At 33.5% G+C, this 27,991-nt stretch overlaps 1 protein-coding gene across 3 annotated transcripts; it reads left to right on the top strand.

Moving 5' to 3' along the window:
• Window positions 1–434: 434 nt before the first annotated feature.
• Window positions 435–27,651, top strand: LOC143445261 (unconventional myosin-Ie-like). Of its 3 annotated transcripts, XM_076944212.1 has the most exons (28): window positions 436–612; window positions 3,672–3,752; window positions 4,643–4,777; window positions 5,147–5,236; window positions 7,400–7,555; window positions 7,725–7,841; window positions 11,277–11,439; window positions 11,688–11,810; window positions 14,617–14,730; window positions 15,279–15,423; window positions 15,617–15,749; window positions 16,619–16,789; window positions 16,999–17,132; window positions 17,674–17,793; window positions 18,195–18,306; window positions 18,494–18,663; window positions 19,281–19,425; window positions 19,603–19,725; window positions 19,922–20,083; window positions 21,595–21,740; window positions 21,874–22,023; window positions 22,227–22,375; window positions 22,556–22,795; window positions 23,182–23,364; window positions 25,969–26,083; window positions 26,149–26,254; window positions 26,353–26,431; window positions 26,583–27,651. In XM_076944212.1, the coding sequence occupies exons 3-28, from the start codon at window positions 4,646–4,648 to the stop codon at window positions 26,657–26,659; spliced, it is 3,555 nt and encodes a 1,184-aa protein (XP_076800327.1). In that variant the 5' UTR covers window positions 436–612; window positions 3,672–3,752; window positions 4,643–4,645; the 3' UTR covers window positions 26,660–27,651. The 3 variants fall into 3 exon arrangements, with proteins under 3 accessions (XP_076800330.1, XP_076800327.1, XP_076800329.1); XM_076944215.1 differs by lacking the exon at window positions 23,182–23,364 and having other exon boundaries at window positions 435–612; XM_076944214.1 differs by lacking the exon at window positions 436–612 and having other exon boundaries at window positions 3,673–3,784.
• The last annotated feature ends 340 nt before the right edge of the window (window positions 27,652–27,991 follow it).

Genomic DNA, 27,991 nt, shown 5'->3' with positions numbered 1-27,991 from the left:
GGAGAAGTGTACAACCACCTCATACATTATTATACTAGAGCCCCACTTCCCAAATTATGATGTCATCTGATTTAGCACTTCTGCACTAGGCATAGAAAAACGTATTATTAACTATTTAATGATAACGCATGTTAAAACATATCATTTTTATTTCTAACCTAGTTACTGCACCGCCTTAGCATCTTATTTTGCTTAAATCTTTGCATATATTTGTGTTTGTAAGCATTTTTTTTGAGTTTAGTTGCCGTGCTAACCATTACTTATCTTCATCATGTGGTTGCCGTATATTATGCTTGTACGTTTATGCCTTTGGACTTTGCTGTTTTTCCCACTCATTGTTTGTAGGTAGAGTTGTTATTTTATCACGCTGTAATGGTTAGTATTTTATTTTTCGTTTCTCCATAGACAATGACAAAGAATAAACATTACAATAGATCTACAATTCTAAGAATTGCGAATTGAGTATGGTGCAGTGACATAGGCCAGACTGCAGAGTATGGTATTTTTCCCCGAGATCTCTGGTGTGCAGAAATAAAATTCTGATGTGCAATGAAGCAGGTGGGGTGCACTGTGACTCATGGCCAAAGGCCGCTCGGCGTTTGTGCAGGCAAGGTGCAACACTATAATTGGAAAATAAATCAGTGTTTCCTGTTTTTGTTTTTTTTGTTGTTGAGTCATCGGTTTTAAACTCTAATTTTGCAGTACAAATTGCAGCAAAAGTCTTTTTTTGGAGAGACCGGTTTGCCCTGATGCGCAATGCCATTTTGAAAAAAAATTGTGGTTGTGCCCTGCCTTATTTTTGGCACCGATGTTATTCTGATTACAATCATTGCCCACAGAGGTTTCAATTTACTTCGTATAATCTTTTAAAGCATGATTATTATACACGGTTTCGCTCAATGCGACGGTTACTACTCTACACAAACGGTTAAATTATTACAAATTTAAAAGTATGTAACTGTGACGGTTATTAGTGCATCCAATCACAGTGAAGGAAAAAGGCGGCAAGTGAATGTGTGACAGCACATGCATTTGAATAAGTTTGTAATAAGAAGAATGAATGCGAATACATTGGTCATTGTTGAAAAAGGCTACCAAGAAAGATTTGACCACTTCTATATGATTTCTTTTTAAAAACACACTTGTATAGAATGGTGTGAAAGTTGGTTTTCAATTACACCTTGCTTTCATGAATTTATTGTTACCTTAGATTTATTTACATTTGCACAGTGAAGCTTGATTCACTGCAACGTTACAATAAGAACAAATTTAAAGTCTGTGTAGCTTAGCTTTTAGTTACAAAACTACTCGAATTAATATCACAAACTTGTAAGAAGTTCTGCTTTAAGACTAACCAAAAGTACTCGCCAATACTCTAAGCCAGGAGTGTCCAACCTTTTTGGCCAAAGGGCCACATGCGATTTACGAATGATTGCGCGGGCCACTTGAGTGTTTACTGCTAATTTCTAATTAAAACCCTCACCCCAGAATTCTAATCTGAGAAATACGTATTATCCTCTTTTAAAATTATAAGAACAACAAACAAACGAAGATATAGTAAATTCAACAAAGTTTTTACTACATGTCGACATTTCAATGTGAAGTTTGGCACTGTTTTTCTCTAACAAGTTTGGCAATATTCGGTGAGATGGATGATGTAGCAATGCGAAGCAAGTTTTTCATTTCAGAAATTGGCTGTCAGAAATTAGTAAACAAACAATAAATGTCAATTTCTCGGAATGTAAGTTTGCCATAAATTACGTAGGCAATTCAGTTAATAATATAAGTCATTTCGACAAATACCGCGTGGGCCACTCAGAACCCTCCCGCGTGCCATGGGTTGGACACCCCGTCTTTATATCACATCGGGTGATATTGAAATGCAGTTACGATATTAGAAGCTAACTTTCTGGAAGTCACAGTAAAATACTATGTTTGCCACCAGGCATAGTTTCAATAACAAAGTTGTGCAGCTGGTGAATTAATTTTTTTATGAACCAACATTTCACAAACCCATACGAGTGAGCTTTGCCAGGGCAGATTACTATAAGAGAATAAGAAATATTTTTAAAAACTACAAACATGAAATTACCTAGATACTAGCAATAACTCAGAAACGATTATGATATATGGTATCATGACATAAGAAATGCAATTACATGATAAAGCAAAGGTAAAAAATAGCAGTTAAAGGCAAAGAAATATTAATATATGTAACAGGTTTAAGTAAAGTATTGTGGGTACATAGGTGACAATTGTGTGTCCTTTTTATCGTTTATCACATCCCGTTTCGAGTTAATATAAAATGATTTCACAAGTAAAGTTTAATTGGTTTGAAATTAAGTACATGGGCATTCTCCCAATCTATTATGTGTTTATTTTCCAAGGCATGTTTACTCAAAGAACTATAATTTTCATATTGAAAGTTTCTTTTACGGGCACTTTCGTCAATGGCACCTTGTCTATTTTCCTCTGGTATAGGATCTTTGGGAGAGGAAACGATGTCACCAATCTTCAAAGCCGGTTTGAAAACTGTTGTGAGTTTGTGATTACCTACAATTCATTTTAGCTTTTCGGCAAGGAGGTTGATATGCGGAAAAAGAACAAAACCTTGGAATGCTGTGGAATAATCTGAATTTTGTTTGTCTTTTTGTTGGCTGAAAACCGACCTAAATGTTTTTTAAGTCTTTGTCACAGTGCTTGTAGGGATGCGTGCATTACAATGCCAATAAACCTTATGTTACCTGAAATTCATAAAACCTTAGCCAAGTATTCAGATTCTCCTTATTTGCTCTTTTCAGCAGTGACCGTTGTGTTACTGCTTTAATCCCAAACTTTTTGAAACGCACATGCCATTGCAAACACACTCGCCTCCTTTTTTCTTTTTCTGTGATTCGATGCATTAGTTGCACGTCAGGGTTGAATGATTTCAATCACACAGTGATTTATATGTTTGTGCAGAGTTCACTGAACAACTATCGCATTCACTGAAATTATTGTTTATGAAAATGTTGTGCGAAGTTCATCAGAACCATTGTGGGCTACTTTTTAATTAGAATAATATCGGTTTCAAAAACAACAACCCAATTGTTTTTGTTATTGCTGATGGAAAAAGTATCTGAGGAAATTGTTCTTGTTTGCCCCCTCAATTTCAAAAGCCTAGCTCCGCCACTGGTAAGCAGTGAAATTAACTACTGAGGGGTTTGTTGCTACGTTTCTACAACCCAGCTGTATTCGCCCCTGATATAGCCAATACCATTAACTGAAAATACAAGGTCTTATCTTTATTTTATTTTAAATAAATTTATGATAGCGTTGTTATCACATCGATGTGAATGAGAAAAATTCTGTGTGCACATTAATAAGTTAAGTGTGTATTTGACTGTTTATGCCACATATACAACTAAAAAGCATAAATAACACTTGCCATGACATTAAGCTGGTCATTTTCAGGTAACGTTGAGCTAAAAATCAGATCATATTAAGTCCAGCATAATGTGCTGCATTCTTGCACAATAAAGCACAGTTGATCATTTGTTGTTGACAAAGTGCAATTGTAATTGCATTCTACAGTCAATGAATCAGTTCTTGGGACAGACTCAAACTGCATTTTATAATTGTTAGGCAGGTGACTTACAGGTTTTAGATAACTGTTAGTTTATTTTTTACAGCGATTTTAGGTTTTTTTGAATTTAAGGATATACCTGGCAAAGCTTTTTAAAGAACTACTCATATAGCAGTGCTGGTAAGCGGTAAGTTCACTAAATTGGCATCTGTTGTTTATGTAAGTCATTGAAATATTTTTTTGTTAGCTTTGGTTAGAACATTAGGACCTTTAGAAGGTTTCTGTTTTATGTGGGTTATGGGGAGTGCAAATGTGCAAGTGAATGTTAAACTCAACAATTTCTTTCTGGAATGTGTAACGATCCATATTAGGAGCCATTATTTTGATCATTGTGGTAGTTGTTTCATGACAGTAACACATTTATGCTTTAGCTTTACCTTTACCTTGTTTTACGTTTTAAGTGTAGTCTTTGTTTTGACCACATGTGAACATTGACATGTGTACATTGACAACAGCTTTGTCAATTTTCTAAAAATTAAAAACCAAACAAAATTAGAAAACAAACAGACACAAATAAGCTCAGGAATTGGAAACTGAGTGCACAGAAACCATCTTGAGTTTAACTTAAAAATCACGCTTAGCGTTAATTTTTATCAGAAACTTACACAATGCGTTCTAATATCCAAATATTTTCCTAAGTTTGTAGAGATGTTCACCAAAAGAAGTGCCAAATCATTACAGCCTGTAAAGGCTTTACATGTAGTCGTGTACAAACAATTTTCATACTAAATAAAACGTTGTTTTTGATGATTAAACAATGTTTAATGTATTTTGGCTTAAAATTGATGTAACTCGACTAAAAGCATTTTTGGCCAATGATCATGACAAAACAAGAAAAACCCTGTTGGGTTTTTGCCAAATTGGCTTGATTTGTGCTTAAAAAGTCCAAATGTTTTAAAAACATTGGTTTTAGATATTATAAGAGTTTCTAAACTTCAATATCAATATCAAGAATTTCCTGCAGCAAGTTTTCACTTACTGTAAAATAAAATAATCCTAGTAATGCAATTTTTACAGGCTATGGCTAAACATCATTGGCAAAGCCACAATGTCAAACAAAGTGGACTAGATGATATGGTCCTTTTGACAAAGATATCAGAGTCGTCTATTGTTGACAATCTCAGGAAACGCTACATGGAGGACCAAATATTTGTATCCTTTCTACTGTACCCTTATTGTTGCACTGTTTTGGTAGATGACGCCTTGGCATGATTTTCCTATATCTTTAAATGATTTAAAAAATCCAAACCTGGGAATGTTTACGTTTTACTTTTACTTCAGATTATAACATAGTTTTATACCTTTTACAATTTACAACTTTATTGTAGTGTATTTATTTTACCGTGTTATCTCGGATCACTTGTAACTCATCACATTTTACCTCATCTGCAAATTGTTACATTAAAGTTTTGGATAAAATTAGTGTTTATGAATATTTGTAAATACTTTATGAAACTTTTGATTCAAAATTTTGAAAAAGTTTATCTTGCTCTGTGGGTTTCCCTATGAACTTGTTTCCAGACATACATTGGACCGGTGTTGGTTTCTGTCAATCCATTCAAACAAATGACATATTTCACTGACAGGGAGGTTGAACTATATCAGGGAGCTGTAAGTCAACCTTTATTTTATTCATAACCATTTTATATTTATAGTCCATTCACATATTAATGATATTTTGTGCGTCTGAAAATGGGAATTCCAATTTAATTTTGTGTTCACATTGAAGGCTTCATACCGTATTTACTTGTTTGTAAGCCGCGCTTGTTTGTAAGCCGCCCTTGATTGTAAGCCGCATGTGATAGTGTTAAAAATTTAATGTAAGCCGCCCTTGAATGTAAGCCGCATATACTGTTTACACGCAAAGCTGAAACTGTTTAGAGGTTTATTTTAACTTTCACGCTCATTATTGTCATTGTCATCATCATCGATAATGTCACCGAGATTGTAAATGAAAAAATGTAAGCCGCCTTTGATTGTAAGCCGCCCTTGAATTTAAGCCGCAAACATGATGAAAAACTTTTTAAGCCGCGGCTTACAATCAAGTAAATACGGTAGATTAACCACAATATGGTACTAAAATTTTGCTAAGGTATTAGAATTTGGTTTTTATGGATCCAATTTTTTTAAAAGCACGTTCTTACCAGTTTCTGTTAATTTTGCAGTAACTTGTAAGGATGTGCCTTTGTCTTCATTTGTTCTTGTCTCATTTACTACTAAACTATAGTTCACTAGTGAGGCGTCGCTGCTCCCATGGCCCCCTGTTGAGGAACCTGACCTAGACTACTAAAAAGTTGTCATTGTATTTCCAGTCACATCCGGCAGGATTAGAACTGTATTGTAATTGCAGTATTAGGAGCTTAGTTTTTCCTGTAAACTTACTTAAAATGATTTACTGCTGACAATGCTAATCACAACTGTCAAGCTACACGGCAGCGAGTGTGATAGTGCGTATAAAAAGTATAGGAAAGTAAGAAAAACGAGCATTTAAAAGACCACTTCGTTATTCATTAGTGTACACAAACTGCCTCTAACCATTGTGACAAATGTATTTTACTTGAAATTGCCAAATCAACCATTTCTAGTCTACAGAATGGAGTTGTAGGATTCAAGGAAAAGCTGGTCACACTTATCCCCGCCTTACAGCTTAGCTGGTTTAGAATATGTTTTTGAGATATCAGATAATCAGGAATGCAGCAATTGTATACTTGTAATTGATCTCAGAAATTTCACACTCAAGAATGATGATCACGACATAACTAAATAATCCAGATGAATTAGACATAGGAAAACTGTCCTCACATAAGCCATTTAGGCTAAAAGTTGAACTCTGACTCATACAGATTTTAACCTGGTTAGTACAGATTTCTGAGGTTTTAGTACCTAGTCTAACATTGATTAGATTGGAAACAAAGAAACATCGTCACCGAATAGATAAACGAGATTAACTCAGATAAGTGTCATAATAAATCTTAGCCACACTATTCCCAACGAAACAAGATTACTTGCTGCAAAACATAGACAAACAATACAAAGCAGAGTTTCCAAACAAATAACTGCAATTTTTTGACCACAACAAATTAAATTGCGAGAGTTCATTGAATCTGTTATAGTGTCTTATAACTAGTCTAGATATTATTTAAAAAAATTAGTTTAGTTGTTATTCATACAAAACTATTGCTGAATAACATTCAAAATTCTAGATTTGAAAAAAATATTCTGGAATTGTACTGTACAGAAATCATATTGACGCAAAAATGTATGATTTGTATTATAATTAGTAACATTCTTTTTAGTCAGCGCTTTTCAACTTTTAGGGAGATGTTTTGCATTCTTTAATTTAACCGGTTTGTTTCTTTTTTTGTTATAACATGAAAAAACAAACTCTCAGAAAAACAAATTTTGTTTTTGCTTATTATCGGAAATTTTGTTTAAAAATAATAATGCATACTAACCTAAATCATTACTATAATGAAAATGGATAAAGAGCAAGATATATATATTAGATAATAAAAAGTTTTCATTTGAACTGTTTTTATCATTCGTACTACAGTGAAATTTTTTACGCAACAGTGCATACCTTCTCACAGGTTGAAACCACTGGTTTAAGCCTTTACTTTTTTATTTCTATTTCTACATTTTGCAACTTCTTTATCTGCCATTTCCTAGTTGGTTTATACAAGCCAACACTATTAAAATAGTTTTTTTTAGCTAGTTATTTTTGGTTTCATAGCATTTCTAATGGCATCTATAATACTTTGCTATTTTTTTCAGGCTCCTTATGAAAATCCTCCACATATTTATGCTCTTGCAGATGATATGTATCGAAACATGTTAATTGACATGGAGAACCAATGTGTCATTATTAGTGGAGAGTCTGGAGCTGGAAAAACTGTAGCTGCAAAGTTTATCATGTCTTATATTTCTAAGGTATACAATAACATATAATTCATTTACAACAGTAATATTTCAAGTAGTCTTAATGAATAGGGATAAATACTTAGTTACAAGTCAGCAGATAAGTATTGATCATAACATTGTTATGTACTATTTTCTTGTCTATGTTGGTGTTGAATTAATCTCATTGGAAAATTATTAGGTGTCTGGTGGTGGTTCCCGAGTACAGAAAGTTAAAGACATTATTTTGCAAAGCAATCCTTTACTTGAAGCATTTGGAAATGCAAAAACTGTTCGAAATAATAACAGCAGTAGATTTGTAAGTCATACAATATTCTCTTATTAATTTAAAACACTATTACTAAAATGTTTACTACTTCTTTTATTGGTTATGATGTGATAACATCTATACATATTAAGTAAGTTAATCAAAATCAAAATCTTGTTAACTTAATTACTTTATTGTGATGTTGAAGGAGTAGCAAGGGTTTTATTTTTTGGGCTTTAACATGTTTCTGAACTAGATTAAGTTAGCTTGTCCTTGTCTATAAACAGTTTGTAAAAGAATTCATTTTGGGTGTGTAAAATATTGTCAAGTCAGCCATCACTGCACCTATATGAAGAAAACTTGTATTCCTAGTATGATAATGTTGTGTAATAAGTCAGTGGGGGTATGCAGCCTCTGTAGACCAGTTTATTTAAACCAGGTGCAAAAATTTAAGGAGGACTACAACCTTATAAATAAGATATGTATTCGTTACAATTTTTTAAAACCGTTGCTGTTTTTAAGCAAACATTTTTTATAATTACATGGTGGTTTAGATTTTGTATCCCTTCTAGTGTGTCTTGAAAATTGAAGTTTGTATTTTTTAATGACTACTCCTCAAATATGTTCCAAATGATGATAAAACATGGTCAATTTTTTTATCAGTTATATTTATTTAAGTGGTGTCTGCTACACTGTTAGCTTATATCACATTAAGTAAAATGTGTGATTGGTCTTCTGACATTTTGCACTGTAAAATTTTCTGTTTACGGCACCAGTGCAAATGTTGTAATGATATAACTTACCTAAGTTGACACTTGACCGCTATTTTGTACTACGTAATTAGCAGATTGGTGTCATTGAAATACCTTTATGAATATTTCTACTTGAAATTTGTCCTTGTTTTCCTTGAAACTTTCATCGTGTGTTCTTCCTTTCGCTCCATTTGTTTAGTGAATTTTAAAATTGATTTTAAAATTAAATTACAATTCACAATGACCTTGTTTATTTCTTGCATTATACCTCTTCTTTTTTGGTTCTCTTTATGCTAAAAGGACTACTTATCTTTTGAAATCATTTCCAATCCTCTCCAAACATTTGGATGAGCAACAGCAAACAATTTTTTTGCATTTTTCTTCAATATTATTTGTTCACTTATACTCGTCCAGTATCAGTTGCTTTATTTTCGTAAGGTCTCTTCTTTTACAGCACAATATTTCATTATGGGCTTAGTGCATTTGTTAAGTCAGACTAAAGTTCCAAAGTTTTTAGTTTGGGTGATGACTGACTTAAAGATACTGTAAACATAGGACAATGGACATGCTTTTGTTAAAAGTGTAACTGTGGACTCGATCATAAAGTTTTTGTCACTATGCTAAAATCACAGCTTGTTTGTTGCAGTATATGGCACAGATTGAATGGCCATATCATATGCATGCGTGGTTCTTCAATAAGTCAACTTTTACCGCATCAACTGTTGTTTCTGGCAAATAAACATCTTAGTTTTGTGGCAAAAGAAAATTAAACATTCAACGATATCCACAGTTACATGTCCTACTGTGTTGTTAAATATTTTTGCAAAATGTGCCTTCATTATAAAATTTTCATAATTAATTAATAAGACAAACAATAGGAAACAACTTGCAAGCTACCGGTGCTTGTCTTAGTTGTCTGTGGTATTTTTCAAAGACTTTTATATCCTTTTCAAAGACAAAAAGATTCTAGGAGAGACAGCATAGATGTTTTTTTTGAAAGTTTTTAACTTATTGGTGGAATCTGGAATTTTAGTAGCACATGCAAAGTACAGAATAAAAGTTTTTATTGTGCTAGGAGAGGCCTTGAAAAGAATAAAGCATGTAAAACTGGACTGGAAGAAGTAAAAGAACAATCCAAATAGATGTTTGCTGTTGCTCATGCAAATGTCTAAAGAAGATTGGCATTGATATGAAAAGGTTGAGCAATTTCTTCTAGCACAAAGAGAACAAATAAGAAGGTGAAAATGAAGAATTACATAAGGCTATTGGACACTGTTTAAGAGTAAAAATGGGGCAAAGGCTTCAAAGAATAAAACCGCAAATTTTAAGTAGAAATATTTCAGAAAATTGTATTTCAGAGTCATGTGACACTAATCTGCTAATTATGTAGACAAAATAGCTGTCAACTCGGGTAAGCTATTTCATTAGAATATTTGCACTGGTGCTGTACGTATAATTTATGACAGCGTAAAACAGTTCTACTCAAATGGTGGGCTGCGTTTCGAATGCGGACCATTTCAGTGTTGAATTAGTTTTGCTATTCCTGCTTATTCAATTAATCAGCAAGTGTGTAAGTGGTAGCTCAAACTAGTCTTCTAGCAGTTTTTGTAAATAGGTCGTTTGTCAATTGGGGTAGCCGGCGTTTTGCGCCATCTTTTGTTGATAAAACAATGTTTACACAAGTTTAATACAAAACCTCTGAGGAGATGTAGCCATCGACAGCGCTGTTTATGGGTAAAGCTCATCATCAACAAGCCGCTATTTGCAACCCATAAAGAAACTTTATGAAGTCACAATGATATTTGTGACTTCATGAAGGACACCAATTTTTTTAACAAAACCAAAACCATTATCGTTAATTTGCAAAAACAAAAAAAGAGCAGACAATAGCACAATTTCAAACAAATCAAACAAGGCTTGTTGACGTCACCATGCAACCACGGAAAAAACAAAAGGGCGAGTAAAATGCAAAGGGCAAAAACAAGTAACAGTTTCATTTTACAGATGTACAGGAACAAAGTGCAGTGTTTTTATTACTTGTTCAGCTCCAGACTAACAATAATTTGCAGAACTTTATAGTTCACTCCTAATTTAACTAGAATCGGTAATTACAGATAATATGGCATCTTTCAAGAGAAGGAAGTTTGATAATGAAAATCGTTTGTTCAAGAAAGAATTTAAAGCAAATTTTGAACTTTTGTAACTGGACCTTTACTAAAAATAGTTGAGTATACCTGGCATAAAATGTTGGAAGATCAATACATTTTTATTTATGTCATATAAGCAAACAATGCAAAACAACTCAAACAAATATTACTGCTATTATTAATTCTATAAACCATGTTTTTTATAATTGCGTGCATACTTAAGGATTTCCCATGAATTTAAATATATTCTTAGTTAAACTAACATAAATGAGAGAAATCTCTTGTAAATGGTGTTTTGCAAAGACAAAGATAACCTTGAAAAGAACATTTACCTTTATATTTTTGCACCACGTATACAGTATATAAGGTAAACAACAACTGAGCCAAAATGCTAGTGTGAATGTTTTAATTCTGCATTCATTTTCAGACTACATCCTTTTTCTGTGCAAGATAACGTGTTGATCTTATGCATTATATTATCTAGGGTCATGTTGTTTTATGTTCAGCCTTTTGAAACTTATGTTTTCCTTACATTTTCAATTTTTAACAACTTCGGGTGTATTTTTATGCTGTTCATTTATTTGTAGGGGAAATATTTTGAAATTCAGTTTAGTCGCGGTGGGGAACCCGATGGAGGAAAAATATCTAACTTTTTATTGGAAAAGTCAAGAGTTGTTTCACAAAATTCCAATGAAAGAAATTTTCACATTTTTTACCAAATCTTGACTGGAGCCACACAAGAGCTCAAAGGTATCATCACGTCATTGTCAGATCAATTAAATTATAACGAATGCTGTAATTAACCTTTGTGATATTAATATATATGCCAGCAATGATATATGATTTGAATTGAATATAGTTACAATTGAACTTACTTTTAGCTTATGTTTGGCTTGTATAGATTTTTTTAGTGCTGACAATAGTTGAATTGCGTTTGTAGCATATATTTGATGTATACAGAAATTTATAGCAGTTGACAGTACAACTATTACTTGCAGAACAACTTGGGATTGCTAGTCCCGATTACTACTTTTACTTGAACCAAAGTGGTTGTTATAACGTTGATGGAACAGATGACAAAAAAGACTTCGTGGAAACAATGGAAGCAATGACAGTTATTGGTAAAACTGTTCTCATTTCTGACATACATGCATGCACTTTGTTAGTATATGTTTGAAGCTATCAACATGTATTAGTGATTGGCCGATGCAAACCCAAACCTAAATAGATTCGCTGAATATCACTTTTGTAGAAGATTCAGACGAACATAAATACTAACTGTGGTAAACCCTAATATAATATTACGTACAAATTGATTGACTTTGGTAAGAAATGATGATCTAGTTTTCAGGCTTATGGAAAACATTCCTTGCAGTAAAGGTCATTTACTTAGAAAAATTTCTTTTCAACTCGCTGTTTTAGTTAGCCTTTGTTTTGAAACAAAACTGTTTTTAGCATTTAGGTCATGTTATAAGTAAGATTTGGCAACTGTTGGAAGAAAGTCTATCATTTAGTACAGTAACGAATAGATTTGGGATTTGTTTTTGTTGACCGTCATAATCTTTGGATACACAAGAATTCGAATAATCTTCCTCGCAGCACATCCCTAACAAATAAGGCTGAGTGAAATATGTTTCTGGAATTTCCCCAGCTTCTACTTCCTTCATAGAAAGATAGTACAAATGCATTGAAAGCCTAAGTTTGTTGTGTTTTGTATGTATATATCGTACCAGTTAATTAATATATTCACACATGTTTGACCTTAATACAGCGGTTCTTAACCTTTTTCATCTGTTTTCCTGTTTACACCAACTACCAAATCCAAATTTCCTACGTTTGGTTTTTAACAGTTTTTTTGGGTAGAGCTGAACTAAACATCACTTCCAAACAAAATTGATGTATGATGCTATTAGGCAGTGTTTACACTGCAAAATTCTTATTAAACAGTAACATGTAGCGAATAATATATGCTCATTTACAACAAAACTTCTTTTGTGAGTATGATTTTTGTGTACAAAAGATATGTATGTTAATTATTTCCTACCTAAACTTGCAAAATTTCCCACTGGTTAGGAAATCCTACCTTAATACTCGGGGAAAAAACATCACGCCAAAAAAGGAGTGTATGTGCGACGGCACATGCATTTGAAAAAGTTTGTGATTAAAGCGATAAAGTTTACGTACCAAGCAAACAAGTGTGAGTGGAAGACAAAATATGTGAGTGTGCTACATTTTGAAAGAAAACCACCTCTTCTTACCACTTACAAAAACGGAGTTGCTTGCGAGCATACACTCAATCAAGACACTCATACCCAGCTTTGTGTATATGCATCAAACAGCAACCAATTGTCACACTTGTTTCACTTGGTGGCACCATAATCACCTCCAGACATGTCATATGATTTAGGAAGTTTAATCCATTATTCTGGCTTTCCTACTAAATATTTTTAAACATTCTTTATTTAATAGTCTTTAATATAGGTTTTACTTGTTGTAGCATTTGTGCTATGCATTAATGATATGGTAAAACTCTTTTAATAGAATTGGACTTATTGAGCAAACTGCTAATTGGAGCGGTTTTGCTCAAATGGAAAGAACAGTGATTTTTTCTCATTATAATTTTGCCACTTATTAAAGAAGGCAGTTTGCTTAATTGAGCAACTTAACACACAGTTAATGCATGTCGTTTGTTTTAATTTGATAATTATAATTAAAACAATGAAGCATTTTAGCATTTTGACTTAGAAGCTCTATTAGATGGTGCTTGCTGTATAAGATATCTTAAAACCAACATTATATTGTTTCCTCTACTTGCATTCATTACACTATACCAGCGGTTCCCAACCACTGGTCCACAGAACAGCGCTGGGCCGTGGACAGTTTTCAGCCAGGCTGGGAAGGTTGCGGACATCTAATGTTAAAGATTTAAAGGGGAACCTTATCGTATGGAAGAAAACATAACAAACACACGTTACGTGATATCATTATGTGATCTATTTTTGTTTCGTAGTTATTATCATGCAGGCAAAACCGACTACCTATGGAATCAGTTCCAGCTAAACCATTTTGTTGTTGTGACAGCATGTTTTCACTGAGTTACTATGCGACACATTATGGTGAAAGTACATTTATTTACAGTAATACATTAGTGTAGAATGTTAGGCATAACTTGGCAAAGATGCAATAAATAAATGGTTAATTTTTGCTAAGTTTCTCCGAAAATAAGACAGGGCTTATATTATTTTTCGCTTAAAAATATGACAGTAGGGCTTATTTTAGGGGATGTCTTTTATTTTCATTTATTAAAAACAAAGTTGAGAATTATGTTTATTCAAAAATGATCATATCATCGTCCTCTGTAATGTCTTGGATGTCACTAGATTCCAAAGTTCCAACGAAGTTTTCATTTAACTGTTTTTCCTGCCGAATATTTGCACCTACTCTTTCGTGTTGATCAGTAAAGGTTTCATCGAATGAAAAGTTCTTATCCAGGTAGACCGTTTTTACTGCATTGTTAACACAGCTGTCTGTGATTTTGTTCCATGAATTCGCGCTATTGACTAGATCTTATTTTAAAGGTAGGGTTTATATTAAAATCATTCTAGAAATTCAGTCTAGGTCTTATTGTTAGGGTAAGTCAAATAAAATGAAATGGGATCTCATTTACGTGTATTTGTAACAAAAAGCGTTGTGAAAAAACAATGTCCATGACAGTGTTCGAGCAAAAGACGAGTTTTGCTATTTTGTAGTACATTTCTTTGATGCAACGTTTTTGAAGCCTGAGTGTTTGTTAAGATAAAAAGTTCTCCCGACTGGCTGAAATTTTTAGCAGACTTACACTGGTTTGCAGACCTGTGGTTGAAAATCAAAGCTGATTTGGTGTTTTCGTTTTTGTATCTTTGATTTTTGTGTTTTTTCTTTATCAAGGTCTGACACCGGATATCCAGCATTACGTAATGCAACTTACTTCTAGCATTTTACATTTGGGTAATATCAGCTTCATTGAAAATGGAAATTATGCTGCTGTGGAGAATGAAGACTGTGAGTATGAATATCCAGCAAAGTTTGTTCTGTTATGCTGAACGTGAGGTAAAATTGGAAGTAATCCTATTATCATTTGAGACTAATTGAAATTGCTATGTTTGAATACCTCCTGCCAATATTTTGTTGAGGCCTGTTGCCAAATGTGATTTGTATGTAACTAGTTGTATAGAATTACATAGCATGGTATATACAAGCTTGTAAATATGTTATCTATTTTATGAAAATTCTAAATTTCAGGTTTACTGAACTCTTAAAATGACTGTAATCAGAATTAAATGAATGTAGAGAAAATGTAGTATTTTCTCTACATGGTGTAAATGAAGCTCTCCCAGCACAAATCATATAAAAGTAAAACATTGAAGTGCGAAAAAGAATATGCATTTGAAACACTTACGGGTGTTGTAAAACTGGTTATAAAAGTCAGATTTCGACCAGTTCAATACACTCAAGAGGTTATGACTCTTTGATAGGGGACTGGCAAGCAAAAATGTCATTTGTAGACTACTATGATGCTACGGTATTTTAATGGATATTATGTTTTTCAGTTCTGGCTTACCCTGCATACTTATTGGGCGTTAGCCAAGATGCACTACGAACAAAACTTACAAGTCGCATTATGGACAGCAAATGGGGCGGTAAAAGTGAAACCATTGATGTCACGCTAAATGTTGAACAAGCTACTTATACTCGGTAAGATAAGTTGCAAAGTACGCTTGTCATAATTTGCATTGCACGATTTCAAATATTTAAAAATTACTTTTTTAATTCAAGGCAAAATTTATAATTGGAATAAATCTAATCAATATTCAACATATCAGTTATCAATGCTAATAACCAATACCATTCTTACATTGCCTGTATTACTATCTATTGTTGATATTAGAGATGCGCTTTCCAAGGCTCTGCATTCCCGACTTTTTGATTTTCTTGTTCAAAGTGTAAACAATGCAATACGCAAAGACTATGATGAATTCAATATTGGAGTATTAGATATTTATGGCTTTGAAATCTTTCAGGTATTTTATTTACTCTACTGATTCTTTTTATAGGATATATTATTATTTTGTATAGACTGGAGTTTTTTAGTCTTTGTAATTTAGCTTGTTGTATATATCTCAGTTTACTGTTGTTCCGTGTTAAATGGTATCTTTTTAACTTTCAAGTTAAGTCGCCGTAGCCTTATTAGTGGAGTGGCAATGAAGCATAGGTCTGTGATCAACACCCAGCGTTGTTACCTTTTTTATGTAATATAATGCACTTGGGCAAGGAACTGGCAACACTTCCTCCTGTTCAGTGGTTCTGGTGAACAGTTTAAAATTTGGACAGCATCACGTGAAAGCTAAAAACCTAACACAAGATAGATCTATCAAAAAAGACATGGATAGAAGCTCAAGTGATGAGATATGGTCGCCAAATTTAATTCGTGCAAAGGCTTTCTTTCGAGGACAAAGATTCTGATAACACCCTTTGCCAAACTACTCCTGGATTTAAATAAAAATATCAAAAAAACACAGAATGTTTAAGTGGTAAAGGCATGTCCTCATTTTTTTCTAGCATGAGTCGCAAGTTTAGGTCATAGTTATTTCATTATTTCTGTGACCAAATTTGAGAAATCGATTTATCTCAACATTATTGAACAAATGAAGGATTAAGATATGAGAAAAAATGAAATCAATCCAGATTTATGCAGAGAATAATTAACAGTTTCTTTAATTGTGTGACAATAATGTATACTGCAAATGAGCACTAATTTCCAAGGTTTCAAATGCAGGTAGAAATTAATAGCTCTATGGAAACAAATCAGGCTAATCTTCAATAACTTTTACTTTAAAATGTATTGCATTGTGAACTAACAATTGTATGTACTTGTACTTCATGCTTTCAGAGAAATGGATTTGAACAGTTTTGCATTAATTTTGTCAATGAGAAATTGCAGCAGATTTTCATTGAACTTACACTGAAAGCAGAACAGGAGGAGTATGTTCAAGAGGGTATTAAATGGACTCCCATTGATTATTTTAACAACAAAATAGTTTGTGATCTCATTGAAAGTAAGGTAAGAATATCCTTTGTTATGTAAAATAAATTTTAAAAAACCTATCAAAATATCTGGTAAACATTACATCAGTCTGAATGAGTTTATGAATTTGAAGTTTTTTGGAGATGAGTTACCAGATTTTGATTTCTTTCCTTTTTTGCAAGTTTTTGCTAGTGTTATTTTGATTCTTAATTGTTTGGTTTCAAGTTTATGTGTATGTTCTGCAGACTCCTGTTGGTGTTATGTGTGTACTGGATGACACCTGTGCTACCATGCATGCTGTGAGTGAAGGAGCTGATCAAAAATTTCTTGGAAAGCTGACAGGTGCTGTTGGAAATCATGAACATTATCAAAATTTCAGGTATTCCATGTACTATGCCAACTTAACTGTGTGGTTCTAATGCATAGTAGAATGTCTGTTGATCAAATTATCAAGTTTGGTGTATGGTACAATCAAATATTATATCAGTAGTAGTTGTTAGTAGGCTAGCTATCACGTTTTCGTCGGAATAGAATCTTGCAGGAGTTGTTTATTTTCGCCATAAAAATGTCACGTGCTACAACTATATACCATTGAAATATCCGTTCGTTTACGGCAATCACTGGTACTAGACTAGGCTAGCACCAACCACCAAGGCTAAGCTCAATGAGTCAGAGCTTACCATGTATCTTCACTCGATAGATATGTTAATATAAATGTTTTTCTCGTGCAATACAGAATATTTATATCTGCCAACATTCTGGTTAGCCTTACCGGTTTGTTTTATCAGGGTTACCAAAATGCTGACAGCTATAACTATACTGTTCTGCATCAAAAGAAGTGACTTAAGTCATTGTATTTATTTTTACTTTCATTGATAACACTGGAAACTAGCTGAACGGTTGTTAAATGTTGTTATTAGTGGAGGATTTATTATTCACCATTATGCTGGAAAAGTCACATATGATGTTGCTGGATTTTGCGAGAGAAATAGAGATGTTCTTTTCAAAGACCTCGTTGAGCTTATGCAGCAAAGTGACTTGTAAGTAATGAATTTTATTTTCATCACTACTGTACTAAGGTTTTGTAGAACAGAGGTTCTTAATAAGCTCTTGTTAACTGTTGTGGGTATTTCGTCTTATGGTCCCCTTAATGAAGTCATCCCTATATCCTGTAAATATGTTACCTTTGAATTAACTGAAATTGTGGTCACTGAGGTTAAATTAGCATGGTGGACAAAATTGTGTGATTTTAAGTTTGTTGTTTACAATCACGGTATTGTTATTTGGAGCGACAATAGGTCACAGTAGTCAATAGTATTTTAAAGTTAAAACCAGTATACCATAGTTAATACCCCGTGTTCTAGAATGTATACTTGAATGTACTTTTATTTTATCATACTGTTACATAACTTTTGCGAAAGGTTTATTGTGTGTTATGTAGTGATTTCATTCGGAGTCTATTTCCGGAAAACACAAACACACAAAAGAGACCTACAACAGCTTCTGTGAAAATCAAAACTCAATGCAATGTATTGGTTAAGACTCTCATGAAGGTATAAGAAGATTTTACTTTTTTGTTTATCTAATACATATTGATACATTAGGACTTAATGGTAAATAAAGTTTAGTTTTTATCAAAATTAAATCCATCATATGTTAATGTAAATTATTTGAAATGTGGCAATGATGTTGCAAACGTACATTTTATAAAATCATCACTCATTACTTGACGCTGTGCAGTGCGCACCACATTATATTCGTTGCATCAAACCAAACGAATCCAAAAAGCCACATGATTGGGAAGAAAGCAGGGTGAAGCATCAAGTGGAATACCTTGGTTTAAAAGAAAATGTTCGTGTGAGAAGAGCTGGATTTGCATATCGTAGACCATTTCACAAGTTTCTTCAAAGGTACTTTACAGTAATTTCACGTTTTTCTCTTGTGTTTGTTGTTTAATAATAATAGTTGGTTTGTAATTGTATATATACTGGTTCCCATCCAGTAAAGTAAAGTAAGATAGAAAAGTGAAGCAAAAACAAACTTTGTTTGTTTACATTATTGGTTGCACATTATTGATAACATTATTGGTCGCACATTATTGGTAATATGCAAAAACATGTTTTGTCATTTTGATTACCTGGACAGTTTTTTGCAAATGCTCTTAATTGGTCATGGCCCTAATACCAATAAATGTATTGATTTTAAAATTTCAAAACAGTATTTTCAATTCTTTATTAATCTTTACTTTTTGCCTAAAAGAAGAACATTGAGAATGCAATATACATTTGTAAACAATATCTGAAAGGCATTGTTAAAAACTAAATAAAGGTTTTAGTGTATTTACAGATTGCAGTAAACTCACACTGATTTTATGGTGCTGCAAAAGCGCATATCACACAAAATGAACTGTTTTGATTTGGATTTCAAATAAAATTTGGGTCTGCAACAGTCTTTTTTCACAGCAAAACAAACATTAGCTTTTAGAATTGGGTGTTTTATTTCTATATTTAGGTGTTAATGTTTTTAGATATGCCATTTTAACCCCTGAGACCTGGCCTGTTTGGAGAGGTGATGAAAGGCAAGGAATTAAGCATTTAATGACATGTGTTAATATGGATTCTGATCAGTGGCAATGTGGAAAGACCAAGTTGTTCATCAAAAATCCAGAATCAGTAAATGCATTTGTCACTCCTGCAAAATACAGATTTAGCGATTATATTTGTTTTTGCAATTGGCAGCTTCATTTCCACTATAAAAAAATGAATTTATTCTTAGTTTACTTAAACTTTGTGATGAGAATAACCTGTGAATTATTATCAATTAATTGGACCGTGGTTATTTTTGTGCAGTTGTTTCTTTTGGAAGAAATGCGCGATAGAAAATATGATGGTTACGCCAGAATAATTCAGAAGACATATCGACACTACATTGCCCAGAAAAAATATCAGGAAATTAAAGAAGAGGCTTGCCAAGTTTGTTTTTTTCTACAGTTTAATGCAGGGTGGGAATGTCTGGCCTGCTGACATTTCCGACTTCCAAGACTTTATCGCCATGACATAGTTTTTTTTGGTCAACTTAACAGCACAGCATAGCAATGAAACTTTAATGCATGGAATTAGATACTGTACTTCATGACATAGATTTATTCATTTTAACATTCTCCTTCAGATTGTGTTTAATCGCAAAGAACGCAAACGCAATAGCTTGAACCGAAACTTTGTTGGTGATTATATTGGACTTGAATGTCATCCCGAAGTCCGACAATTTGCTGGAAAACGGGAACGCATTGAGTTTGCTCATACTGTAGTTAAATATGACCGAAGGTTTAAGGTAAGTTTTTGAGAATATTAGTTTACCACATATTTCATTGTACTAGTCCCCTTCTGAAATTGTAAATATAAATTTGAAAAACCTGCAGAAGGCTTGCTTACATGGCATGAAATTTCTGCCGTCAAAATTCCTACTGTATCAGTTGGAATACTAATTTCTCATTGCTAAACATATTTGCTATTGCTAAAAATAAATGGATAATTAACAGTGTCACCAACGCTTTTGTGCTGAAAAATGGAGAGATTAAGTGTGAAAGCAGATAGTAGAAAATGTAACAGGTTAATGAGCAGAAAACAGAATATTTTAGGGACAGAGACAAAAGAGTTAAACCAGAAAATAAACGAGTTAACAGATAAAGAAAGCTCAAAACGAGTTGTTTAGCAAAGCTTTTCAAAAGAATTGTTTGTTATCTTGTATATTCATGACATACAATGGTTTCTTCAAACTTTATCTACTTTCAGAGCAAAACACTTTTCAGTGTTAAAACAAGATTCTGAAAATTTGCAAAATTGTTTGGTTAACTAATAACGTACAGTCATTAATTTACGCCATGTCAAAAGTTGCGGACATTCCATGCATTGTCTGTACTTGTGTTGTTTTGAAGCCAGTTTCTACAAATGCTCTGGTTCTTTAGGTTTCCAGGACATAATATTGGGGCTCTCAAATACATAGATATGTAGGAATAATGCAGTGAATCCAAGGTAACCCACCAAGAATATATAGGGGTATATATTGTGAGCTACTCAAGAAGGAAACACTTGTATCGCAGGCTCAAATCAGACAGACATTATTTAGGAAGTTTGGTATAGTAAATGTGCATGGACAGGTTCAAAATTTAGGTAGGGGGTCCTAATCCGAAAACCAACTCTTTAGATATATAACCAAAAAATAGAGATGAAGCTATATGTGTAGTGGCTTTCGTAAAACTGTTTTTCTTTCTTAACCCTGTTGTTCCATAATTGATTTCAATCAACGGGGCTAAACCATTGCCCACAGGCCAGATGTACCCTGTCCAGACCTTCTGGATGGCCCTTGGTGTTTTCCACAAAACCCAAATGCTTTGTAAATAGTTTCCAAGGGTTTTGTGAGAAATATTTAAACAAATATTGAGTATGGATGTGAGAAATCATGAATTATTACATTACCTAAGCTATTTAACGTTTCATAAACTTGACCAAGTTATTTGTGGATTGTAAGTAAAAATGTAAAATTTATTTGCTTATATTCACCAAATTTACATACATGCATACGCTTTGTTAAACTTACATAGTCTGGAAAAAATTGAAAAAAAAGCTATGCGGTACGCATTCTAAATGAGGCCGAATGACGTAACGTGTGAAAATTGAACACCTAAATACATCACTAATAACATTGGGATTGTGAATAGTAACGTTTAGTATGTATTGATATGTTAAAACTTTAAGGATCACCTTCGCCCATGATAAGATGCATCAATATGACCCAAATAATACATACAGTAATTAGTGTTACCACATACAAATTTTTCGTAGAATACAAAGCGTGATCTGCTACTTTCCCCAAAATGCATCTACTTAATTGGCCGTGAAGTGGTGAAAAAGGGACCAGAAAAAGGTCAGATCAAAGAAGTACTTAAAAGAAAAATTGAATTGGAGCAAATCAAGCAGATTTCACTGAGGTATTTACTTGACTTGCAGTCGTGATCAAGTAGAGTTGTGGTGTTGTCAACTGGTATAATTATATATTATTTAAGTTTTTGTCTGGCTCTTCCTGCTGCTTAACAGGTGTAAATGATATTTTCCCAAATTTAGCCCATTTCAGGATGACTTTTTCATTATCCATGTGGTAGATGATTACGACTCAGTGTTAGAGTCCATTTTTAAAACTGAATTTCTTCACATTCTTTCCAAAAAGTATGAGGCAAAGCTAAAAAGGTCACTTCCAATAAACTTTAATGAGAGGTTTGTAATTTAATCAGTTTTTGTGTGGAATTTTTTATTATAAGCTAGTATAAAAGCCATGCTTAAAAGTTTCTATACTTAAACGTAGTTGCTTGATAATAAATGTTCTACTGGTTGCAAGTTAGTTGTAAATGTTGTCTATGCAATAGATTTTAATAAAATTCTCATGAAGGAATGGATTTTACTGCAATTGTTTTTTCAAGGCTGGACTTTGCAGTGAAAAAAGAAGGCTGGGGAGGCGGAGGCAGTCGACAGATTTGTTTTACTCGTGGTTCTACTGATATTCCTATACTGAAGGCTTCAAGTAAAGCTTTAACTGTTCAAGTAGGACCTGGATTACCTAAAAATACAAGTAAATGAGATGTAATCTAAATACATTAGTTAATAGTTTTTATGTTATTTGTAAGTTTGTTTGATTTAAGGTTAATGAAGTTCTTATTTTCTTAACTTATCATCATTATGTGGTGGATGAGTTACCGACTCTTGTAATGTAGTATTGCACCATAATTTTTTTGTCTTAAAAAAATAACAGAACCTGAAATAAGAAACGTTATGCGAAATACTGGTCGACAGCCCAAATCGAGGAACCAGTTTTCACAACCTCCTAACAGAGGCCCATCTCGTGCAGCTCCTGCTATACCACAGTCAGGGGGTTACCATGACACTAGCAATAGAGGACCACCTGGCCAGCATGCTATGCCAAACAGACCAGCATATCAACAACAACAACAACAGCCTGCTGTGTCTTCGTCATACACAAACCAAGGAAGAGGTAAGCATGGCTGGAAGGAGGAGTTGCTGATTTCTATTTCTCATCTGCACGAAGCTTTATTTGTGTATGAGGATGGGATACGGATATTAAAAATTAGTATAAAGACAAACTGATGGAAACTTCATTCTGCATTGAATTTATTTTTCATTCTTTAAAGTTTGTATTACTTTCTGGTGACGTAATACCCAAATTAATATAGGTTTACTAAATTTTTGTCCTTTTTGTTTTTTGCATGTTATTTCTACCCATACAAAACCTTTCATTTGACAAATTAATTTTATATATGTCTCCAACCAAATATAAAATAAACAAAAACGACCACAAACAATTGAATGTCATATAAACATGTGACTTAACATATAACATCTTGAATTTTGCAAACACAGTTTTTTCAGTAGTATCTCCACAGCAATCACAAACACGACAAAGACAATCTATGCAGCCTGTTGCTAATCGTCAAATGCCCCCCAGTGCAGGTACACATAATAGCACAGGACAAGGCAGACCATCATATCCTGCACCAAATGCTCCAAGGTTTTCATCCCCAGTTTCAGGAAGAGGCATTGCTGGTATGTATAGTGATATTTTTGATATATTACCGACACAAACAAGCTATGTTTAATATGTATCATAATATTTTTATACAATGAAATACATAGTTCAAAAGTTTAAAAAGCCATTACATTTATTAAAAACACCAATGATATTCGTTTATTCTAATTTCATGTATCATCCATCAACACCCATTATGCACTAGGTTTTGTTGATTTAATTTCAGCATTACAAAAGATTACGGTGTTTTATCTCCACTTATGATATATGTGACTTCCAATAGCATTGTATGTAGTTAAGTCCAAGAACTTGTATAATAAACTACATCATCATCAATAAAAATGCATACAAACCTAATATGTCACAATTATGACATACTATGTGGTCACTTGAAAAATTTCTAGTTAATGCCAATCATGTTTTTGTACGTGATCTGTTTAGACTTTAGACTGTTTGGATTCACAAAGAAATTGATTGGACAAATTTATTTACTAAGGAGCTTAACACCAATCACGTCTATTCAACCGCACAAAACAAACAGACAAAATGACAAAAGTTATTATATTTTTTATGCAAAGAGTAGCCTATTAACTAAAGAAATATAATGTTTAATGCTCCTGCATGATTGGTGGCTAATCCATTAACCTATTGAATAATTTGTTGCATTAATTGCCTGTTTCCAACACAATACTAATGGCACTTACTACTGATATTTCATGTTATGTTTATATCTTTATTTCCAAGAGGCCCTTAGTATGTTAATTTTTTAGCATCAGTTCATAGTTCATACGCCTTCTAATCAAGGGCAACCATTAGTAACGTAATTGGAGTGGATCGTTAATCCAGTAACATTAAATCATTTTGAGATATGGGCGTTTCTTGTCAATATTTCGTTGTTATAATTTGTTCTCCAAGTAAAAGAAAAAGGGAAGACTTTCCCAAGAAACTCTTTCCTAAGTCATTTAATCTTTGCCGTTTCGTCCCTGGTCGTTGTTTTTCGTGTCTTAATCCGTAAATTGCACACACAGGAAGTACATGTGTGCACAATTACACATTTTATATGTAAACTCAAATATTCAGTAAGTTAGAGTGTCAAACCTCATTAATCCGGACTACTTTCTTTCGTCAGAAAATTTTGGTATAATGAGAGTAATTGCAGTGACATTCTTCACAAAGCGTTACCATGAGATGAATAAAGAATTGGTTTTGGCCGTTTTCCAAAAGGAAACAGATAAATTGTAAACTTACAGAAACAAAACGCTCATAGTTTTGGCTTGTTTGCTTACCTTACTATCTGTATTGAATCAACTTAACTTGAATCGAAAAAAAAACAGAATGCATTTAGGACTGCACTAGATTAAGTTGCAAAAATTAGACTATGTTGATGACCCATTTGTGTCCTAAATCAGGGCTTCCCAAACCGGGGGTCGCGACCCCGCAAGGGGTCGCAGAGCGTATACCAATTTTACACGAAGTACAAAATACAATCAAAACAAAATATACTTCCAGCCTAATAAACATAGAAACCGCCTTGAGACCAGCATTAACAGATATTGAGCCACGGCTGGACTTGCTTTGTAGCAGAAAGCAATCGGACCAATCACACTGAATAAATGTGTGTGCTTTTTTGTTTGCAGTAGCCTACATATGTGTAAAGTAGTAAGTAGGCTTTGAGTACTGGTTGCTTGAATTCAGTCTTTGCATCTCAATAAATGTCACTAATGACTAATGTATATTTCGCACTGCTTATCAATTTAAACGTGAAGGGTCGCGGAAAACTTCAGAAGTTTGAAAGGGGTCGCGAGCAAAAAAGTTTGGGAAGCCCTGTCCTAAATGACTGATTGTAGTAGCAGAGTTTAGAATATTGGTCTATGTGACTGTGTGTAAGACTCACATTAAAGTGCAACTAGCATGAAAACTTGTCTTATAAACATGTAACCCTTGTCATAACCCAGATTATTCATTTTTTCTATTGATTTGGCATATCTGTTCCTAAATTGCTATACAGAGTTGTGCATCGTAGTATCTGGATTAAAATGATAAAATGGATGAGAAGAAATCCGTTTTTAGCAGTTTACTATCAAATAGTACAAATTCCAGTTTTTTGGGGTTCGCACAAACGAGGGCTGACTATGTATGTGTCAGCTGGGGGGAAACTTTTGGAAACAAAAGAGCTTGGACTAAGCGAGGTGATAAAATGTCTGCAAATTAACTGTCTTGTATTATATATATGTATTAGTTGGAAATTTTTGCATTCCAGATGAATGTTTAGAAAACAATTTTAAAACCATTAGAAATCTGGTAAAAAAAATTAAACATAGTCTTTGTAGCCCTTACTTGTTTCCCACTTCTATTGTTAAACTGCTAATGCTTACACAGGTGATCATAAATATGATGTAGCGCTTCACTGCAATACTTCCATTGAAAGGGTTTGAAAAGCCATTTTATTTCTGATTTTTTTATATCCAAGTTAGTACCTTTCAGCTTTTAGTGTTCACCCAGAACATGAGCATTGGAGAGGTCTTATTTAAATATAACAGTTACTTATTAATAAATTAATACCCTGTCTAGTCGTGCAGCTTTAAGGTCACTGTGGTTTAACAGGCTTTAGTTGTATAAAGGTGGTGCTGCTCCACATTTGCCTCAGCATGGTCAACAGAGTAGAGCTCGTGCACCAAGTACTTCCACTAATGAAATTGCAGATTTTATGAGAACACCAGATGCAGGCGCAGCTGGGTAAGTTGTTTACAGTAATTTCCTTAAAACCTGCTTTCATAATAATCAATTTTGTGTTACGTTAGCATTCAACGAAGAATGTCACAGCAACGTAGTCAACGCAATCGACCAGTTCCAGGTGGGGCAAGGCCCAAACCAAGACCCAAACCAGTGGCTTTGCCTAAGTGTAAGGTAGGGATGAAAGGAGGCAATACAATGACCTTAGTTTGAATGTATATGTATGACTTATTGAATGTATAAGTTGTATTTTTTCTGCAAATATTTTACAGGCACTGTATGCTTATGATGCGCAGGACACAGATGAAATTAGTTTTGATTATGGTGCGATAATAGAAATTGTAAAGGAAGGTAATTTTTCAGTCCTTACTTTTTTTATTGGCTTCTGAATATCTGACAAGTGCATAAACTTTTGCAGATTTGCCTAGAGGCGCTTACTGATATTGATTAATTTTATTTCAAAATCATACAATCATAACGTTGTTGCTGCTTTTGTTTCCAGATCCTTCTGGTTGGTGGACTGGCCGATTTCACAATAAGGAAGGGTTGTTTCCTGGGAATTATGTTGAGAAAATATAAATTTTCTTCTGGATAAACTTCTTTTCGTGTGTATATTTTAGAAACTATTGACAATACATTTTTGCAGTATCACTAAGAGTACAATTTAAGATGATAGTTATAAGTTTTGTACACAAAAAATGTATTTTCCGTCTTTAAGTTAACAGACCAAGGCACCACCAATCAATTATTTTAGAAAATTAGTTTGTATAGGGTCTGAGATAACAGCCTAAAACGCAGAGATGTTTACAATCTTTAGTTCGCAGTTTGCATCTATTTGATTAGTTTAACAGATATCTAGTCTAGTTGGATAGTCAGTACCTCTGCATTTATTATTTGCAACACTTAGCTATCATAATATGGTATTTCCACTGCCTGTCTGTAGGTTGTGTTTCTGGTTGAATGCAATTAAGTTTGTGTTAATTTTTTTATCGTGCTGAAAACATTCTCAGTATGGTTGAATTAGCTTTATACTTATTGGTGTGTTATATTCAGTGAATAATGTCTTTTTAACACCAGCAATAGATGTAACTAAACGTATACGCCTATGTTGTTCTAGCACACCGGTTCCCAAACTTTTTTGAGCGCGACCCAAACCTCAAACAGCGTATTTTAACACGAAAAAAGTAATGATTGACCGAATGCTTTTTGGCAGTAATTTGCTAAGTTCGTTTTCTTTGTCAGCAATCTACTCAAGTACCTACGTTCTACGCTACAGACAAACAATGGTATTGTAGTCCACTCACCATTAAGACCCAGGTTTGCATCGCCTCGGCATAGCCAATATTTTGGGAACCACTGTTCTAGCACAATATTGATGTCTGTTTTATTTGCACTTAATGTGTGTAAGGTTTGCAACAGATGAAGCTTTTCATTGTTAAATTTTTATCTTCAGTTGTCATCTTTAAAGTTGGACTGTTTTTTTAATTACAATAGTTGTCGATTTAGGTTGATTTTTATTCTTATTCAAGGATTGTGTATCTGGTGAACAAATAAAATATGCATATTATTAATTAATTTTGTATTTCGAGGTATTTTGAAGGATGGATGATGGTGCATGTTGTTCACATGAACGATTGACCACAGAAATCTCTTAGTTAGATGTTTGCACAATGCACATTAACTGACCTCTATTTCAAACGTAAATGACGAAAGGTACTAAATCTGAAATGAAGACAGGCGGCCGTTTTTTGAAAGATTATAATCAGTTAGCTATTAGCGTTTTCTGAATAAATGAAACAAGTTCATGCAGTAAAGCGGACAAGAAACAGCAAAGAAGTCAGTTAAAGTGCTGTAGACATGTCTTCAAAAAACAACCGGATTTTTGTAGATTTTAAAACTGCAGTATCAGTT

The sequence above is a fragment of the Clavelina lepadiformis genome, chromosome 2 (genome assembly GCF_947623445.1).
Source record: "Clavelina lepadiformis chromosome 2, kaClaLepa1.1, whole genome shotgun sequence".
NCBI classification, from domain to species: Eukaryota; Metazoa; Chordata; class Ascidiacea; order Aplousobranchia; family Clavelinidae; genus Clavelina; species Clavelina lepadiformis.
The sequence above is the reverse complement of the archived record's forward strand: the minus strand, read 5'-3'. Positions and strand labels throughout refer to the sequence as shown.

Bases quoted from the DNA above. Each gene is read 5' to 3' on its own strand.
- LOC143445261 (XM_076944212.1), top strand. From the start codon at position 4,646: ATGGCTAAACATCATTGGCAAAGCCACAATGTCAAACAAAGTGGACTA. The intron at 20,084-21,594 runs GTAAGTTTTTGA...AATTTTTCGTAG, and splicing joins AATATGACCGAAGGTTTAAG to AATACAAAGCGTGATCTGCT. The intron at 22,796-23,181 runs GTAAGCATGGCT...TTGCAAACACAG, and splicing joins ATACACAAACCAAGGAAGAG to TTTTTTCAGTAGTATCTCCA.